Here is a 20,300-nt window from a genome sequence, read left to right as displayed (position 1 = left end):
GTGGGCCGTGGAGCACTAAGAGGTGTCTAGTGTGTCTGTAAATGTGATCATAGGCTAACGTGTGTTAGCAACACTGTCTAAGCAGTCAGAGCTTAACGACCTCCCACCTGTGTTGATTCACAGGAAGAGTATGTGCTGTGTTATCAGTTAACACCAAGGCCCCACCCCTCGCCCCTCGGCTTGAAGCAACGGCCCCGGTGGATGTAGGTGGTATTGCATTTACGGTTAGGTTCCCGTGTCTTCCGGTCGTTTTTATTCTATTAACTCCAGTCAACATTTACAAAACTATCTCCCCCAATAATTTTTGTTGGATTCTCGAACCTGGCTCATACTACTAGCTTTTTCATAGAATAATTTTTCCTGATTTTTGCTAAGTTTGAAACCAATCCGAAATTGGTAAACTAGCTCCCCATTTATTTGCTTACGTCAATAATAGTTGCCTGCAAATGTGCTCGCGGATACTAACAGGGCACAAGCACAAAAGTTCACATTGGCCGATAGCCGATTTACATTGAGCTGAATGGGCCATAGACTTAAATTGAATGAGCACAGGGAGAAATGGCTTGAGTTGCCTGCCTTGTTGTAGCAAGTTTAGCAAATCGTTGTCACACATACATGAAATGTTTTAATATAGTTTATTCCCGTTATTTTAAAAAGGATTTGATTTTTCGTAAAAACGTTCATGACATGATGGCAAGTATATTATGTTAAGCGTGAGCATTGATTGTTGACTTGTCTATCTGGAGCAAAGACGAAGATTAATACTTTAACTGTTAACCACAGTAGGAAATGATATATATTTAAATAATATTTGGTTTTCTAGGTTGAACATATAAAACACAGGTCGCATTTCGACACTGATGAAGGCAGTGTGAATTTCGTGGCATTTCGTTTGAATATAAAGTTGACAGTAAGCTATGGTAAGTCTGCATTATGGAAGATTTTGGTTACCAAAACAACTAAGCTTTCTTTGCCTGGCGAGAACAACGACGGAGCTTTTCATGTTAACAGTTTATTTCATCCGATACAATGCGTTGGAAATCATACTCATATCACGAAGAAAAAAAGCAACATATGTGATGAGTTCCATCTAGAATAGCCCTATATTTAGCCCTATAGCCTATTTCTAAAAAACAAGTAGAAGGAATACTGTACAGTGACAGAATACATTTCCGTTAAGTTTGCATCATGTCTCTGATTCTTATCGGACTTTCTGCCCATAGATTCTGCCTTAGCTCACACGCTCGTAACCATATAAATCTATGCTCGCGACTGGTTGTCGCAAAGTATGACGTATACAGCTAGTTGCAAGCGTGCACGAGGTATCGGAGCTCGGGAAAAAAAGAGCCACTGTTTAAAGCTAGACCGGAAGACACGGAAGTGGAAATATGGCTGCGCCCAGTCTCGCACTCTCGCTTGCCTCACTGGATCAAAGAGATGGCTAGCCTATGACAACCTATGATGACATAAACCTTCATTCAATGCACCATCTAGTATAAACATGTTCCATGTGTTCCTCTGTGCATTGGTGAATGTTTCATTTGCACTGTGCAAGAGTATCCTGAGCATGAGAAAGACCCTGATCAGAGACAGCGCAGAGAGAGGAGGGTTCTGGCAGGGCAGGTGATCAGAGACAGGGCAGAGAGAGGAGGGTTCTGGCAGGGCAGGTGATCAGAGACAGGGCAGAGAGAGGAGGGTTCTGGCAGGGCAGGTGATCAGAGACAGGGCAGAGAGAGGAGGGTTCTGGCAGGGCAGGTGATCAGAGACAGGGCAGAGAGAGGAGGGTTCTGGCAGGGCAGGTGATCAGAGACAGGGCAGAGAGAGGAGGGTTCTGGCAGGGCAGGTGATCAGAGACAGGGCAGAGAGAGGAGGGTTCTGGCAGGGCAGGTGATCTGAGACAGGGCAGAGAGAGGAGGGTTCTGGCAGGGCAGGTGATCAGAGACAGGGCAGAGAGAGGAGGGTTCTGGTAGGGCAGGTGATGTAGGCTGCAGGTGAAGGAGGACAGACATCCAGAGTTACAGTACAGAACACAGTACAGTGATAATCATGTGACAGGATGACAAGTCATGTTTCTGGAATGGTTAGGGGTGATTGTACATCAGACTGACAGAGGTTTTTAAATAATGTGTTTAGATCACGTTGTATTTACCCATCATTCTTATAAGTCATGAGACTCACAACTCCACCCAACACCCATCATTCCTACTGGGAGTGTCAAGTGAAACTGCATTTCCTCATACATGACATGGTTTCTACAGAGCCCTGTAGCAGCACAGGACTGCAATGTAAAAATGGGTCAAACCAGATAGATGAGAATCATTTTGAGTACCTCCAGACAGAAGATTGAACTAGCTAGCACTGTCAGCATAGGGTTAAGTTTAGTTTAGAAACAGGTTTTGTTGCAGAGGTCCTAACAGATAAGGTTTAGTTTATAGCACTGCGAGTGTAGGGTTAAGTTCAGCTTAGTGTGTTTTTGTTGCTCCATTTAACTTTTCTTTGTACACTACTGAATGATTCATTGGTATGAAGTGGCATGATTATATTTATAAACTAGAGAGGGTACAATTTCTGGGGAAATTGTAGGGTGTGCTTGCGTCGGTTGCAGGTGGGTCCGTTTTCCCATCTAGTGATATTTTCAAGCATTTAGCCTACTCATATAGGCTCTGTGCACAATAGTACTGACGAACTTCCGCTGTAGCCAAAATTCGGGCTATCGGGCTATATTAGGCTATCATGTTTCAAAGAAAAAGGATTATGGATAGAGAGGGCCAGAAATACAAATGATAATTCATAAAAACTAGTGCTGTCAAACGATTAAAATGTTTAATCGCGATTAATCGCATTAATGTCATAGTTAACTCGCGATTAATCACAATTAATCGCACATTTTTATCTATTCTAAATGTCCCTTGATTTCTTTTTGTCCCATTCTTTTTTCAAATTGTAATGCTCTTATCAACATGGAAAAGTGGTTCGGATTGCTTCGTGCAAATATTTTTTGTTATTGAAAACAACATTGCAATCGCCTGGCTTTGACGAGGGGGCGAAGAATTCGCATCATCTGTGTGCTTGGCCATCAAGTGGTATTTCAGACTGGACGTGCTGCGATGATAGCTCAGTTTACAACGACAAAACACACAGATCACTTTGGTCTTGTCAATGGAACCATTTGGCAACTTTTTAAAAGTAAACTTTCCATTCAGAATCTTATTGGCATCCATTTCGGCGTCTCGCGCTCGCCATCCACTCAAAACGTAACGTTAACCTACTACCATAGAATGTCTCATATCCGTAAACGGGCTCTGCTACTACGCTTTAGCCGGATTGCAAGCCAAACAAGTGTGTGGCGTGCCTGTTGTTTTGTTTCCGGTCTAGCTAGATCCGGTGTGGTGTTGTAGTTTTTCTAACTTCGGTAGTTGTTGCAACAGCATGTGAAAAAAAACTACAAAGTTTGCTAGGCCAAAAAGAGCGTTAATCGCGCGATAAAAAAATTGACGCCGTTAATTTGGGTTTGCGTTAACGCCGTTAATAACGCGTTAAACTGACAGCACTAATAAAAACGTACAGTTAGCGTTTCAAATAAAGAAAAACAAGCTTCTATACTACACTAAAATGAACACATCGCTAACTAGCTTAGACGCTAGCCGACCGGAACACCACATTATACTACTTACGCTCATAGTTGTGCAGATAACTGGATATGTACAGTTTGAATCCCTTGTCCCGCTTGCTTGTTGGAGCAGGGGAAAAAAGCATTTACGATGCGATAGACGTCACTGACGCTTATTTAAGGCAGGTCTTGGAGATATCTACTAAAGCTGAGCATTTTGGAAACTCAGGTGATGGTCTCCAATAAACCGGAAACTGATTTCCCGAATTTTGGCTACAGCGGAAGTTTGTCAGTACGATTGTGCACAGAGCCTATTGCATAATTTATTAAGAACACCCTTTGAAACAAGAAACCCCCTTTGAAACAAGCTACTGTAACAACGTTGTCACTGGTAGTATTTCAGATGGAATTGCGATTCAAATAGTACCGTCTGCTAACTGAAAAAAAAAAACCCAAAACGTAAATAAGTTCGATATAAATTTAGGGGGACATGGCTAATTAAAAAGCAGTTTGCTAGAGGCAAGCTAGCTGCTGTTGCTATCCACACTTCACTGATTGTTTGAAAGCGCCGGAAATGAGAACGTTTCTTTTGTAATGGATAATGTATAGAACGCCGGTCATTATTGAGAAAATAAGCCCCTTCAGGGCGAAACAAAACACCTTCGCTTGGCGTCGGGGTGCTGTTCGCCCTGTCGGGGCTTATTTTCCCAATAATGAACGGCGTTCTATACATAATCCCGCTTATTACACGGCTACTTGCCAACAAAAATAACTTGACACAGTGTGTCTTTTTACAATGTATTTCTTACCATTCGTATTGTCGATCAGCAGAGAAGTTCGCCAAGACGTTGAACTTCATAGACTTTGAACGTTCTTTAGGTTTCAAATCAGCTGACGTCGCTAAGCAACAGAGTACGCTGGGGTTGAAAAGTTACCGGACTACTTGCGGAGTGCTACGAAAGACATGAATCCGAGGCAAAAAGGCCACTTCCCTTGACAGCTGTCAAATATGCATGGCAACGGTCAAATATGAGAAAATTGTTCACCGCAGAACGTTGGGATGCCCCATTCAAGTGAATGAAGCATTCTACAGTATTAAGAACAGCCGTGTAATAAGACATAATAAAGTTTAGCCATAGCTGTGGCATTGAAAACAGTACTGTAGCCTACTACTACACACTGCCAGTGGGCGAGCAGAGTCTGTGACTCTGAGGCTAACGTCAAAACAAGACACGGTCTCACTCAAATTCCAAGTTTTACACAAATAACTAAAATATGCTGACCCGCTGGCTGTCTTCACAATCGCCATGGATGTAGAATTTACCCTGGTAGCTACGAAATTAAGAAAATACTCACCGGACGCAGATCGACTGTTGTCGACGTTAACAACACTGTTGTTGCTGCCGTAATCGTCAATGGAGGCTGACGGGTCTCTCCCGTAGCAAACAAATCAACGTTTTTACAGCAACCTACATTAAAATCTCACCACCTGGATGTCTTCACAATAGTCATATTGTCATGAAATTTCCCTCTTTCAGTTTTTTCCTGTAAAATTGAACTATAAAATTAACTACCAAAATACTACTATGACGGCCTGGCTGGCACCAAAAGACTAGGCGGTCTCACGGGCGACCCGCACTCGCTCAAATTACAAAGACTTTGACGACCTAAATCAAAGATCCGAGATTTCAGTTCCACTCTAAATCGCTTTCTTAACAAGGCCAAATGGTTGGGATTTTTTGGGGTGGTATTTTTCACTCGTAATCCAAGCTCCAATTTGTGTGCTAGAACGTCTGTATCACGTAGTATCCATGCGTCCATGCTAACTTGTGTTGACGTGGTGACGTAGCTAGCACAGATTACCCTTCGTCGACTAAAGGCACTTTGTCGCCACAAAAACGTTGTAACCTCCTAAACTGTGCAACGGAACGTAAATCCGAATAGAAGCAACGCAATCGCTACCAAGACAAAACTTTTGACACCACCGTTGTGTGTGTAGTCCAAATATTGACTGAGCCTTGGGGGCGCGAAAATAAACAATAATAAATAAGAATATATATGTGAAATTACAATGGTTTGTGCTAGCCGAATGAAAAGTTCAATATCGTGCCAAATGACGTTGTGTCCTTGGGCATGGCACTTCACCCTACCTGCCTCAGAGGGAATGTCCCTGTACTTACTGTAAGTCGCTCTGGATAAGAGTGTCTGCTAAAATGACCAAATGTCAATTATAGGCCTTCACTTCCTGAAATGCTGTCCCTGTCAGCACATTTAGGATCATTGACCTGTACACTACGTAAAGCTCTTTCTTGTAAGTCGCTTTGGATAAAAGTGTCTGCTAAATGAATGCATGTAAATGTAATTTAGGTGAGAACTGAAAGAACTGTTAAGACTACAACAGGAAGTCACAACATTCTCAGAGATGGTTTATCTGATCCTTTATGTTTTGTTCACTAGGAGTTAAGCACACCTCACCTGCTCATAACATTGTGTCACTTCTGTGTATCTGTTGTGAATCTGAAGGTGATCGTTTCATTGTGTTCCCTAATTATGTATAATAAGTCATGAGTTGCTGTCAATACTGCCAGCCTCTGGTATTACTGTAATGTAGTGCCTCAGAAACACTACAGGAACACAGTGTTAGATCTCCCTCATACACAAACACATCCAGTAAACACACTTCACCCTGACATGATCCATCTGGTGTCTGAGCAGCATGTTCTGTGCAGCAGTCAGGACACACAGGCTGCACAGTTATTCAGCAAAGATCTAGATCCTCCTGACAGCCAGGAGAAAGCTCTTTAGAGGTTTACATGTTACATGACATGCCGGTTTGGGGTTGATTCATGGCTTTCAAATATTTCACAAATGTTTTATCTGTTATAGTTATGCCTCTATAACGTATTTACCTAACTGCTGTTCTTGAAGTCATTCACATTTGTGACATCATTGGAAAGCCTAAGATGTCCTCTCAAATGGACAAAGTACAAGTGTAAAATAAATACAATGGGCAGTAGGGTTGCAAAGTCACTAGTCCAAATCCAATGTTAATGACAGAGTAGACCGAAGACAAACTATTTCCAGACGGCACCATTGTGTTAACCTTTCTGACTGGACGAATCCCTCAGTGTTTAACCCTGGTCTCAACTTGTGTTCTTCCTGTTGGTTTCCCTCTTCCTCTTTCAGCTACGTGTCAGTTTCAGTATCACAGCTCAATAAGAGAACCGTTCTCAACAGTAAATGTCCACTCCCAACCTGCACTCATAAAGAAAAGACACAATACAGTAAGTGTAATGTACGTTATTTTATTGACTGAAACAGAGGAGATTTTATGAAATGATTTACAGAACTCCATGCACCTCAATCAATTGACTTGGTGAACAGCACTGTTGGGTGTTTGTTGTTTACTGTGCTGATTCACTATGATGGGCAGTCACCTGAACAGCACTGTTGGGTGCTTGTTGTTTACTGTGCTGATTCACTATGATGGGCAGTCACCTGAACAGTACTGCTGTAGACCTTCAGACCTTCAGTCAACATAGATCTAGTTCAGACTCACGTTCTGGTGGGTCAACAGACCAAAAGACTGACTTCACCAGACTCCAGACTGTGGTGTGTGTGAAATATTTACATTCAGCAAAAAAAAACTGCAATGTGTTTTTGATATTTATCTTCTGAAAGTTGTGGTGACCGGTCGTTATTCAGACAAAGTGAACCATGTCTGCTCTACAGGAGTCTTTAGGTTACCTCCCATCTTGGTCAATGTTCAGACCTATTTGTAGATCTAGCATGTTCTGTAGAGTTATCATTTGATAAAAAAAAAATATATATTGTTCAAACCTATTTGTAGGACCCCCAAACTGATGGAGAGATGGAGCAGGGACCCCCTATTACATGTGTTGCATAAAATGTTGTTTTATATTAAACTGGGCCTTGTGCCATGTATGAACATAGCTACCCTGTTGTTAAATTATTATTGTTCTATAATATTGGGTTAGAGATCTTAGTCAGCTGGGGACTGAATAGGCTCTCGGCCAATCACGGGGAACCTGACAGAGCCACCGTGTAACATGTGGCCTTGTGATTGGCACAGCAGTGATAGGGGCAGGTCCTCCTCTTTGTGTACAGGAAGCTTGGAGGTCCAGGCTAGTCTCCTGCTGTGAGTGAACCACTGCCGAGCTTGAGAGAGCTCCTGTGAGGAGCTGAATGGGTGCACTGCTGACTGAAAGATAACGTCTTCTGCCTTCATTTATCTGTTATTGCTGACTGAAAGATAATGTCTTCTGCCTCCATTTATCCGTTCGCTACAATATGTCGGATGTGTATTTACAGACATTAAATAAAAAAATACTAATAAAAACAATTCCAAGAATTGCAACCTCCCTGCAGTACCTCCCTGGTCAGACAGAGTTGACAGGTGAAAGGTCATTCCCTGCAGTACCTCCCTGGTCAGACAGTTGACAGGTGAAAGGTCATTCCCTGCAGTACCTCCCTGGTCAGACAGAGTTGACAGGTGAAAGGTCATTCCCTGCAGTACCTCCCTGGTCAGACAGAGTTGACAGGTGAAAGGTCATTCCCTGCAGTACCTCCCTGGTCAGACAGTTGACAGGTGAAAGGTCATTCCCAGTGGCCCATGTTGTTTATTCTCTCTGGTTTCCAGATCAGTGCTGATGAAGGAGAAGTAGAGACAGATATAATACTGAGACACAACCCTGGTCTCTGGTCATCTTTGTCAAACCCATGACTGTAAATGTGTTAAGGTGTTGTTGTTCCTGGAAGGAGAGTGAGAGTTGAGAGCTGTCATGTTTTGAGGAGAGAGTTTCATCTGATACAGCAGACTTTAGCATGTTCAACTTCCTCATTTGAACAGCAGTCAGGGGACAGTATGTAATATTCAGGCTAATATTCTGCCTACAAAGAAAACTATCATCATATAAAACTTTGTATTACTCCTGTTCATGAAATGTGACTATTACATGTTGTATTCAGACTGACACACTGGAAGACTGATAATGGCAGCCCATGCAGGTTGAAGCTAATCGTGGCTCCATGTACATGAGCCAGTTGTGTACGTGCTGTTTCTCACCTTGTGGTTTCCTGTCAGCATCAGTCACACAGCCTAAAGAGAGATCTGTCTCTCAACAGGACATGTTCACATCTGCATTGCATGGACTTGGTAGTTAATGCCTTCAGAACATCACTTCAATACAGAGCACCCAGAGATCCTCCAGACAATCAGATATGATTAAAGTCAAATAAGTTAAGTGTGATAATATGTCATTATTCACAGTAGCATATTGATTGATTGGTTCTGTGGTCAAAAGAGCAAATCTTCTACTCTTGTGGGTGTAGATATGGGCTTGTAATTATTTTTTGATACCAAATCAATTTGAATTAAATAGATGTTTTAGGCTGGTGTTTACACATGGTTGAAAAGGACAAAAGCTGCTCTATATGTGGTGAGTCAGACCATGTGGACAGTATATAGACCAACCCTGCTATCCATCATCACACTGTATATGTGGTGAGTCAGACCATGTGGACAGTATATAGACCAACCCTGCTATCCATCATCACACTGTATATGTGGTGAGTCAGACCATGTGGACAGTATATAGACCAACCCTGCTATCCATCATCACACTGTATATGTGGTGAGTCAGACCATGTGGACAGTAGAGGCCAACCCTGCTATCCATCATCACACTGTTATTGTTCTGGTGTTGTTGTCACTACTGTCATCGACACGTCATTGTTTGAATGTAGTTGAGGAATTGAGATGTTACTGTAATCAAGTTGTTATTGTTGCTATATACTGAAGCCAATTACTTACGCCTAATGTTATTGTTGCACTAGTTATTGGTTTTCCTTTGTGCTTGTTACCCAAGATGCAGTTACTCTGTGATCTGGCTAAATACAATGTTCTTTGAATCTGCCACTGAAATACTGTACACTGAAATACTGTACAACTATTCACTTCTGATGAATCTTGATCTTCCTCGGGTACATATTCCACTCATTGTGGAACTATACTGTCTGTAAACGATGAGAAGTTTCCCTTCCTGATTCACTCAGCTCAAACTGAGAACTGGTTTAGAGCAGGAAATGAGACCAAGAGACCACAACGCTTCCTCATGAAGAGAAGATGGAGCCTTGCACAACTAAACCTGTCATGGCTGGCTTTTTAGTCTGTGACAAAAGCGATTGCACACATGGGGTTGCAAAGTTATGCATGTATTGACCTAAACTGAGAAAAGCAGTGATCAATAACTAAGGGATGGTATGTGTCCATTAGTGAAACAGCAGTGAAGGGAGTGTGAGTTTGGGTCAGGTTGGTTATAGTTATCACTGTTTATAACTAACTATAACTAAGTTTACTGTCAGAGAGCAGAGACGGTAGGAAGGTAAGTCCCTCCAGAGATTATTGTCAGGTCAGTTAGGAAGTGAGGATGATTATATTTGAACGCTTGGATCTACAATCCTCCTAAATGGAGGACCAGGTTGTGGTCAACAGACATGGCTGAACCGTAGGAACATTTAGTTGGACACTAACATGAAGAACCATATCCAGTAGAAAATGAAGGATGTTAATGAGTTTAATAGTAATATGTGTATGTCTGTCTTAATTTGTGAATTTCTCACACTGAAGGTGATTTTGAGTACAAAAGCACAGTACAGATCCTTGGTCATTCCTGTTAATCATTGTCTAAAGTACCGATGTTTATTGGACTGTGTGTTATTACAGAACAAGTGATGACAGAGAGAGCAGTTTCAGAGAAGGCAGTGAAGATGCTTTAGATAAGATTACACGGTTCATTATGTCTCTTGAGTTGAAGATGTTGGAAGTGATAATGTGTTAAATAAGATAATACTATAATCCCATGTTAAATAGTCCATAGCAGAGTTAGACTTGGTGATGTTTCCCCAGTATGAACACCTCTACCAGCAGCTCTGACAGTCCCTCCCTTCCTGACTTTCTGACTCTTATTTAATCTACTCATCCGTCTCAAACACACCAGCTCTCCCTCTGTCTCTCTCTCCATCTCTCTGCATGATACACACACTACACACACCCGCCTCTTTCTCTCCTTCTGTCTTTGTCCATTACTCTCTCCATCTCTCTGTTACATGTGCTACAGTGTACCAGGACACCAGCCTTCAGTAGCCCGTCGATAGTTTCCATATTACTTAACTTTCCCTGTGGGGAGTACTGGTTCTTCCTAGGTCCTGTCTTGCCTTCTCATAAGATAATCTGCCTTGTTGTGCACGTTCATACCTCTCATGAACTCGTTCAAAGTTCAGCTCATACAAGTAAACATGAATCGTTCACGTTCATAGTTAACCATTTAAACTCTGAACTAGTTCATAGTTCAGTTCATTTCATAGTTTTAAGGTGTGTGTTTACTGTGTTTAAAATCCACCCAAAAATAATAAGGTGCATCGGATGTATTCGCTGAGTCTGCTTTTCTGCTTTCACTTGCCATTTATATGAGACCAAGAGCTGTTGTCTTGGAATAAGTTGTTTGGTCTACGTGTGTGTGCGATGAATCATGAGTAACGTAGTACGAAGTCGAGTTAGTTGGTTTAGGTTAGGCTACATAGAAAATGTTACGGTCACTGAGCAACGACATGGTGCAAGTATTCGATTTAGACAGCGTCTCTCCTCAGGAGAAGGAAAACCTTCCGTAAGGTTTTAGCTAGACCTCAGATGATATGAACGTGTTCACACGTTCAAATTCATTATTTATCATTAAGTTGCGTTCAGTTCATCGTTCTCATAAAAAATAATGTGCTCAATGAACACGTTCTCTTGAACTCGTTCATGCACAACACTGATAATCTGCATAGGTCCTGCTGATTAAATCAGACCAACAACATTTCCTGCCTGTCTCAAGGTATCAGAACCACAGAGAGGGTTTGGTCAAGTTCAGGGGTCACCATGGGAACACACAGAGAGGGTTTGATCAAGTTCAGGGGTCACCATGGGAACACACAGAGAGGGTTTGGTCAAGTTCAGGGGTCACCATGGGAACACACAGAGAGGGTTTGGTCAAGTTCAGGGGTCACCATGGGAACACACAGAGGGTTTGGTTAAGTTCAGGGGTCACCATGGGAACACACAGAGAGGGTGTGGTCAAGTTCAGGGGTCACCATGGGAACACACAGAGAGGGTTTGATCAAGTTCAGGGGTCACCATGGGAACACACAGAGAGGGTGTGGTCAAGTTCAGGGGTCACCATGGGAACACCCAGAGGTCTGGAGCTTGTCTGGGTTCAGTGGTGACAACATGGCTCTCTCTGCTGTTATCTCAACACTCCTCTCAGAAAGTCTCTGGGCTGTGCTAGTTTCCTCTGTTGGTTAAAGGGAGCTAGATGTGATGCTGCAGACACCTGTCTGACCTCGAGCCCTCAAGTCTTGTTGTTCAAAGGGAGTGTTTACCCAGGGTGTCGTCCATCAAAGTACTCCTCCCATTCAATGCCCCACTCCAAATCTGTGGAGTCAGGGTCATAGTTCATGGTACAGTGAAAGTCTTTTAGGTGCAGCATTCCTGGCATGTCATCCTGGTTATGATCCTGTCTCATGTGTCTGCAACAGGCCAACAACCAGTGTTGTGGATTCCAGGAGAGTCCCCAGTGATCCCATTGTTTCCACACAGGTCTTTTGGCGCAGACAAAAAGGGAAAAGGGCCTGTCCTTCCTCCTTGTGGGTATGGGGCCTGTCCCTGATAGTATGCTGCTGTTACACCATATGGACCCTACTAGACTGGAGTGCTGCTGGTGCTGTTACACCATATGGACCCTACTAGACTGGGGTGCTGCTGGTGGTGTTACACCATATGGACCCTACTAGACTGGGGTGCTGCTGGTGGTGCTACACCATATGGACCCTACTAGACTGGGGTGCTGCTGGTGGTGTTACACCATATGGACCCTACTAGACTGGGGTGCTGCTGGTGCTGTTACACCATATGGACCCTACTAGACTGGGGTGCTGCTGGTGGTGTTACACCATATGGACCCTACTAGACTGGGGTGCTGCTGGTGCTGTTACACCATATGGACCCTACTAGACTGGGGTGCTGCTGGTGGTGTTACACCATATGGACCCTACTAGACTGGGGTGCTGCTGGTGGTGTTACACCATATGGACCCTACTAGACTGGGGTGCTGCTGGTGGTACTACACCATATGGACCCTACTAGACTGGGGTGCTGCTGGTGCTGTTACACCATATGGACCCTACTAGACTGGAGTGCTGCTGGTGCTGTTACACCATATGGACCCTACTAGACTGGAGTGCTGCTGGTGCTGTTACACCATATGGACCCTACTAGACTGGGGTGCTGCTGGTGGTGTTACACCATATGGACCCTACTAGACTGGGGTGCTGCTGGTGGTGCTACACCATATGGACCCTACTAGACTGGGGTGCTGCTGGTGGTGTTACACCATATGGACCCTACTAGACTGGGGTGCTGCTGGTGGTGTTACACCATATGGACCCTACTAGACTGAGCTGCTGCTGGTGCCATACTGGGAGCCTGGTACCTAGCTGGCTGACTGTTCTGGCTGCACACATAGAGGCTAGTTTTTTCTTTACTAGCTGGGAGTTTGTTTTAACCAGGTTCTCCTCCTCTTTCTCTTGTCTTTTTAAAATTAGCTGCAGAGTGTGTATATTGTGTGAAATCTTTTTGGAATACTCAAATCATCAAGGTCAACTTACTTTCTATTCATAAATTATTTCAATAAACTAATACCCATGTATCAGAGTAAGCTGTTGCTAGTATAAAAATCCTCCTTTACAGGCAGCTAAGTGTTTAAACAGTTTAACATTGACCTGCCCAATCAGGACCAGACAAACTCTAGTTGGTAGAGCGTCACCACAGCGGGACTTTTCCTCAGCCCTTTAAGACCAGGTTCCAAATCAACAGATTCTGTCCACAAGCTCGTACTTTTTTTCCCTAAGGTGCGTAGCTGCAACTAGGCGGGCTTCCAGGAAATCATCAACCACGGATGTTGCACTGCTGGCTGGCTCGTGTAGCGGGTTTGTTCGTTGAAGAACAGAAATACTTAATTTATTATCAAGTATTTAGTAGAAGGGGGCACTACCCTGATATTGAGTTATTACATCAGGGAAACCTAGGTTTAATATGTAATAATCTTTAATCTGAAGGAATGAAGTGTAGAGCCAATCTTAACATTAGTGAACACGCACACGTCACAATATCTTTACTATGAATGTATTGAAGTAATGCTGGGGACACACCATACGATTTTTTTAATCTTATAAGATTTTCAAACTGTGAGAGACCACAAACATGAGGACAAAAAATACTAGATTTAGCCGTTTTGCTCCTACAGTGTGTGGTCACTCTTAACACACCTCACACCAAGGGAACACCTGATAAAATCTGCAGAACCATCAAGATAATCGGGACATATGTTACCTAGGATTGTCGGAAGGGCCGAAATCGGCCCGATTATCCTGTGGTGTGTCACCAGCATAACTTAAATATGGATTGTATGAACAAGTAAGATTATGAATTTGATATAAGATCAATGAACTGTCTCGGCTCACGCACAGAGGTAGACCCAGACACAGGAAGTAGCTTCCAAGAACAATGGGGTTTATTTAAGGCAGAGTAGTCGGGGACAGGCAGGTGGTCGGTGAAGGTACAATCCGGGATCAGGTAAGTAGTCGTAGTCCAGTCTAATCGAGGTCTAAGGGAAATCAAAGCACAAGGCAGAAACAGAACCAGTAACAGGAACACGGGAACGCTCGGTAGAAACACACAAAACAAACTGGCAAAGGACAAACATGACCCACCTGACTAAATACCCTAGTAATGAGCAGACGAGATACACCTGGAGAGGGCCAGACCAAACAGGTGAACGCACACAGATGTGACATGAACAGAATGAAATGGTCTAACTTAAAGAAATACAGAAATTGTACAGTCAATGATTACATCCTGACAAATCATAAACAGAGCTTACAACAATGCCATGTCGGGGAGGAAAGAGCGTTAACCATTGCAATGTTTGATCAGGGTTCTTCACAGTATCAGTATGCACGTATATTAACAGGGAATGTGATTTTCCAGAGGTACTTCATCTTACTAACCTCTTGCTCAGTCTAATGGCCGACAATCAATACCAACTTAAAACATCCAACTACTGTATGATCTAACAAGATCAAAATAACTTTTATTGTTTCACTTAATCAGCTGTCATGCTGTTGTTGGTCATTTATCAAGTCATTCTAAATACTGTGATTACAATGACATTGTTGTAATCGTAATCCTGTAAACTCTATAAACATAGATAATCATCTATCCACACAGACACGTCATACGTCACTGATCCATCAAGGTTTTCTAAGAGGAAGTGAGGTAGTGCTCAGTACAGCTGATGGTGCAGTATGATGGAGTGGAGCTTGTTGTAAGAGGAAGTGAGGTAGTGCTCAGTACAGCTGATGGTGCAGTATGATGGAGTGGAGCTTGTTGTAAGAGGAAGTGAGGTAGTGCTCAGTACAGCTGATGGTGCAGTATGATGGAGTGGAGCTTGTTGTAAGAGGAAGTGAGGTAGAGCTCAGTACAGCTGATGGTGCAGTATGATGGAGTGGAGCTTGTTGTAACAGGAAGTGAGGTAGTGCTCAGTACAGCTGATGGTGCAGTATGATGGAGTGGAGCTTGTTTTAAGAGGAAGTGAGGTAGTGCTCAGTACAGCTGATGGTGCAGTATGATGGAGTGGAGCTTGTTTTAAGAGGAAGTGAGGTAGTGCTCAGTACAGCTGATGGTGCAGTATGATGGAGTGGAGCTTGTTGTCTTCTCTGTTGACTTCTGTTGTTTTATGTCAGTATGAGGTAAATGACTGAGGACATACTGTCAGAACTGCATGGGGCTGTTATGTTCTCTACCCTGCGCCTCAAATCTGCTTAGTACTGAAAAAGTTTTAAATTTGTTGTTTACATCATAGTGGTGTGTTCTTAATGAGGGTATAGAGTACGTTGTGCTTCCTCTCTTGAGGTAACAGTCTGATAGGGTTGGATTCTAACTGTTGTTTGTTTACAGGTCTACAGGTCTGGCTTCAAAATCCTTCTAATCTGATCCTGAGGAGTTAAGTTCTGACTTTGAGAGAGAGGAACGGGGCACTTCCTCTAAAATGAGTCTATCTGGGGAGAGAGAGGAGGAGGGCCCTGCCTCTAAAAGGAGTCTCTCAGGGGAACATGACATGGACACCAAAGCTAAGAGGTAAGATGAGAATCCAGACCTGTTCATGACTGTTCTCCATCTCAAAGCTCAGCAGTGATATTATGACATCATCATTAGTCAGAATAAATGAGAGACAGAAGGTCTGTCTCTGTTGTGTTGAAGCCCAATCCAGCAGAGATCAGCCTCACCTGTACCAAGCTGTGTGTCCATGAAGAGTGACAGGTCTATGGAACCACCTCTCAAGTTCAGTGATGAAGGAGGACCTTCTAATGAGGAAGGGTATGTACTGACCTCTGCTGGTGTTCAATGTTATGTGATGAAGGTGACACGGTGTGAAGAAGCCGTCTGTACTGGGACTCAATATTCCTATATTATAATATATTGTCTTATAGTTCATATGTGATTATAGTGATAGTGTTTAAATGTACTTGGGCCCACATGTATCAAGGCAACATTACTTATTAATGTCAGAACACAACCTGCCAGCCTCAATCCCTACTGTTTATTGTCTTTACTGTCTAATTGTTAAGTTTATACAGTTGGCCAGGCCAGACCCATTCATTGCCAACACCTGGTTGTTGGTAAAACTGAGCTGTTAAAATGTTTGGAAATAATCTATGAAAGGGGACATGCTGCTCACTGGTAAAGACAGATTTTTCTAAGTGAAAAAAGGTATAAAGTAGTATTTATAATCTAAAAGTCCAATGTAGACCTTTGCTTTATTATGTAAAATCTCTCCTAAAACACAGGGTTAGAGCTGCTGACTGTAGATACTAAAGTATCCCTCAACACATCCCTACTAAAACACAGGGTTAGAGCTGCTGACTGTAGATACTAAAGTATCCCTCATCACATCCCTACTAAAACACAGGGTTAGAGCTGCTGACTGTAGATACTAAAGTATCCCTCATCACATCTCTACTAAAACACAGGGTTAGAGCTGCTGACTGTAGATACTAAAGTATCCATCATCACATCCCTACTAAAACACAGGGTTAGAGCTGCTAACTGTAGATACTAAAGTATCCCTCATCACATCCCTACTAATACACAGGGTTAGAGATGCTGACTGTAGATACCAGAGGTGGGACAAAGTCATTTTTTTGCAAGTCCCAAGTAAGTCTCAAGTCTTTGCCCTCAAGTCCCAAGTCAAGTCCCAAGTCAAGACTGACAAATCTCAAGTCAAGTCCAAGTCCTGCAGTTTGAGTTTCGAGTCCTTTCGAGTCCTTTTGATCGCAGAGTAATAATATATTTACACAGATATGACCAGTATGCTTTTAAAATCTGTATTTATTTATTATAAGTACAAGTATAACTTGTATAAGTGCAATTGAAATTGCAGAAAAAAAATTGTGCTGACATTGCACTATTAACCAGTCATTTTTAACATTTAACTCATATTTTGAAAGAATATTCTTCGATTTAAACCACTCCTTTACAGAACGAACACATTTGAAAAAACAAGTGCAACAAGCTTCCGTTTTGAGAAAATAATTCACTCTGGTGGAAGCGTTGGTAATATGTAGAACTCACTCCTCAATAGCTTATAACGGATGTCAGAAAATCCCTTATAGCCACAAATGAATTGTATTGAAACTACTCTTTATTACTCATATTATTAATATCAATCTTAACATTGTGTTAATATGAATTGTATTGTGTGTGTGTGTGTGTGTGTGTGGTAAACATCACGTTAGAGTTGCTGCTGTAGCAGATTACAGCACTGGTCATGCATTGTAAAACTTATTTCGGGATTTGTGAAGTTGGGTTGTATGAGGGACTACCGTTCTTTGTGCAACTTCAAATGTCGAACAAATTTGGAAGTTGTTGTGTCTCCGTCGTAAATCTTCGCACTGCACTTGTTTTTTGTTGACTACCTCGTAGTTTTTATACCCGAACAAAACTATCTTTGGTATAATTTTTTCCCTAACTGGCGAGTTGTTTGACAGTTGCTCTTCATTGGTTGACCTGCAGTTTGATTGGATGGATGCTGTCGCTTCAAAACAACGTGGATCTAATTTGATTTGATGTTGTGCCGACAGCACGTACACACACACTGACGCACACATACACGATGAAAGATACAGAGCGTTCCTTAATAGCATACTTAATATTTAGGTTTTGGGGAAAGGAGCAAGTCTTATCAAGTCAAAAGGCTCAAGTCCAAGTGAAGTCACGAGTCATTGATGTTTAAGTCCAAGTCGAGTTGCAAGTCTCTTTACATTTTGTCAAGTCGAGTCTAAAGTCATCAAATTCATGACTCGAGTCTGACTCGAGTCCAAGTCATGTGACTCGAGTCCACACCTCTAGTAGATACTAAGGTATCCCTCATCACATCCCTACTAAAACACAGGGTCAGAGCTGCTGACTGTAGATACTAAAGTATCCCTCATCACATCCCTACTAAAACACAGGGTTAGAGCTGCTGACTGTAGATACTAAAGTATCCCTCATCACATCCCTACTAAAACACAGGGTTAGAGCTGCTGACTGTAGATACTAAAGTATCCCTCATCGCATCCCTACTAAAACACAGGGTCAGAGCTGCTGACTGTAGACACTAAAGTATCCCTCATCACATCCCTACTAAACACAGGGTTAGAGCTGCTGACTGTAGATACTAAAGTATCCCTCATCACATTCCTACTAAAACACACGGTTAGAGCTGCTGACTGTAGATACTAAAGTATCCCTCATCGCATCCCTACTAAAACACAGGGATAGAGCTGCTGACTGTAGATACTAAAGTATCCCTCATCGCATCCCTACTAAAACACAGGGATAGAGCTGCTGACTGTAGATACTAAAGTATCCCTCATCACATCCCTACTAAAACACAGGGTTAGAGCTGCTGACTGTAGATACTAAAGTATCCCTCATCACATCCCTACTAAAACACAGGGTTAGAGCTGCTGACTGCCAGCCTGGCTGACATACAGACCATGCGGTAAAGGTTCACAGTGAGAGATACAGAGTAACAACAGGTCTGGAAACCTGTCTGTCTGACTCATTCATGTTGACCAGCAATATTCAAGCCTGGTTCTGACCCTGCTGATGAATGACTACAGCAACACACGTTGGACAGTATGATATATCTGTGGTGTCTACTTTAGTGATTTATGTTTGTAAGACACTTTGTTGTGTTTGTTGACAGGATGAGACAGCAGAGACCAGCCTCACCTGTACCCAGCTGTGTGTCCATGAAGAGTGACAGGTCTATGTATCGACCTATCACATTCAGTGATGGAGGAGGACCTTCTAATGAGGAAGGGTATGTACTGACCTGGTGTCCAATGTTATATGATGAAGGTGACATGATGTGAAGAAGCTGTCTGTGTGTAGTGTATACAGGTAGGTAGGCCACACACAATAAATAATTTGAAGTACAACGTCATCATTAGATTCAGGATCATCATGTGACATTTCTACTAAACAAAGTCAGAACTCATAACCTGGCTGATGTTCAGACCATGAGGTAGAGCTACACAGTGAGAGGGAGCTGTTATTTAATATTATTTCATTAACATGTGGTGTTGATCTTCTCTTTATGTATCTATGGTTTAACCACTAGACCACCATCAGACACATCAACACCTTTGACCTCCTTGTTGTGTTTGATCAGTGAGAGACAGGACCACAACCTACCAGTCCACTGTGCTGCTTTAATCTTGAACTTTACCTGACATTAACACAGAGACACAACCACAACACAACCACAACAAACTACCCTGAAACTAATGCAGTTATGCAAGTCGTACCATACTACCATTAGGTCATTCCATATCGGTGTAGACAACTTATTCAAAGCTGCTCTCTCTAATTCAGTAGACAAGAGCGAACTCTAGGATAAGCCTGTGAGTTACTTCTCCACCTTAAAAGACATTTATTGTAAACATGTAATTGTGTTATAATAGCTTTACATACAAATAAGAAAGATCAGTGCAGCTCTAGTAAAGGTTTGACAACAATAACCTCCGTACACACACACACACACACACACACACACACAGACACACACACCCCCACAGACAGCATGAGAGTCAGTGTCCAGCCCTGCAGGTACCAGGCCTGGTATGAGCACAGACAGCATGAGAGTCAGTGTCCAGTCCTGCAGGTACCAGGCCTGGTATGAGCACAGACCGGGCGGGGCTCAGCCCACTTAGACTGGTTGAGACCAGAAGGTCTTCAACTCCTGGGTGGAGGAGTGCTGCAGTGTCTAAAGCAGGCTGCTAGCAAACATGCAGCCCTGTGTGAGGTGGACTGGCTGAAACAACACAGTTGGGGGTGACAGTGTTTCTATATTTGATTAATGTTATACAGGAGCATTGCCATCCAGTGGAATAGATTATGGTTTACTTTGTGTCACTAAGAATCAGAATCAGAATTTGGATTATTCGCCATGTAAATTCAAACAAATGTAAAGGTGCATACAATAAACATAATAATCTTAAAAAAGAGTAGAAATGTACAATAGTG

General features: G+C 42.6%; 4 protein-coding genes across 14 annotated transcripts in view; 2 read left to right on the top strand and 2 right to left on the bottom strand.

Annotated features, from left to right (window-relative positions):
• The window catches only part of LOC124471292 (NACHT, LRR and PYD domains-containing protein 12-like), a 1,476,309-nt gene that overhangs the window by 609,786 nt on the left and 846,223 nt on the right, over positions 1–20,300 (bottom strand). The gene's annotated exons all lie outside the window — the stretch shown is intronic.
• The window catches only part of LOC124471300 (NACHT, LRR and PYD domains-containing protein 12-like), a 479,590-nt gene that overhangs the window by 51,994 nt on the left and 407,296 nt on the right, over positions 1–20,300 (top strand). The gene's annotated exons all lie outside the window — the stretch shown is intronic.
• Positions 1–20,300, bottom strand: part of LOC124471378 — a 257,270-nt gene that overhangs the window by 127,282 nt on the left and 109,688 nt on the right. The window lies entirely within an intron of this gene.
• LOC124471305 (NLR family CARD domain-containing protein 3-like) overlaps positions 1–20,300 on the top strand; it is a 90,809-nt gene that overhangs the window by 53,565 nt on the left and 16,944 nt on the right. For 4 of the 7 annotated variants that reach the window (XM_047025766.1, XM_047025767.1, XM_047025769.1 and 1 more), the window contains 3 exons: positions 15,684–15,863; positions 15,987–16,103; positions 18,979–19,095. In XM_047025766.1, coding sequence (XP_046881722.1) covers positions 15,775–15,863; positions 15,987–16,103; positions 18,979–19,095 — 323 coding nt within the window. In that variant the 5' untranslated portion in view covers positions 15,684–15,774. Of the gene's footprint in view, positions 1–15,683; positions 15,864–15,986; positions 16,104–18,978; positions 19,096–20,300 lie in introns of those variants that run through there. The other 3 variants (XM_047025771.1, XM_047025768.1, XM_047025772.1) reach the window with 2 other exon arrangements.

This window comes from Hypomesus transpacificus, chromosome 9 (genome assembly GCF_021917145.1).
Source record: "Hypomesus transpacificus isolate Combined female chromosome 9, fHypTra1, whole genome shotgun sequence".
NCBI classification, from domain to species: domain Eukaryota; kingdom Metazoa; phylum Chordata; class Actinopteri; order Osmeriformes; family Osmeridae; genus Hypomesus; species Hypomesus transpacificus.
The sequence above is the reverse complement of the archived record's forward strand: the minus strand, read 5'-3'. Positions and strand labels throughout refer to the sequence as shown.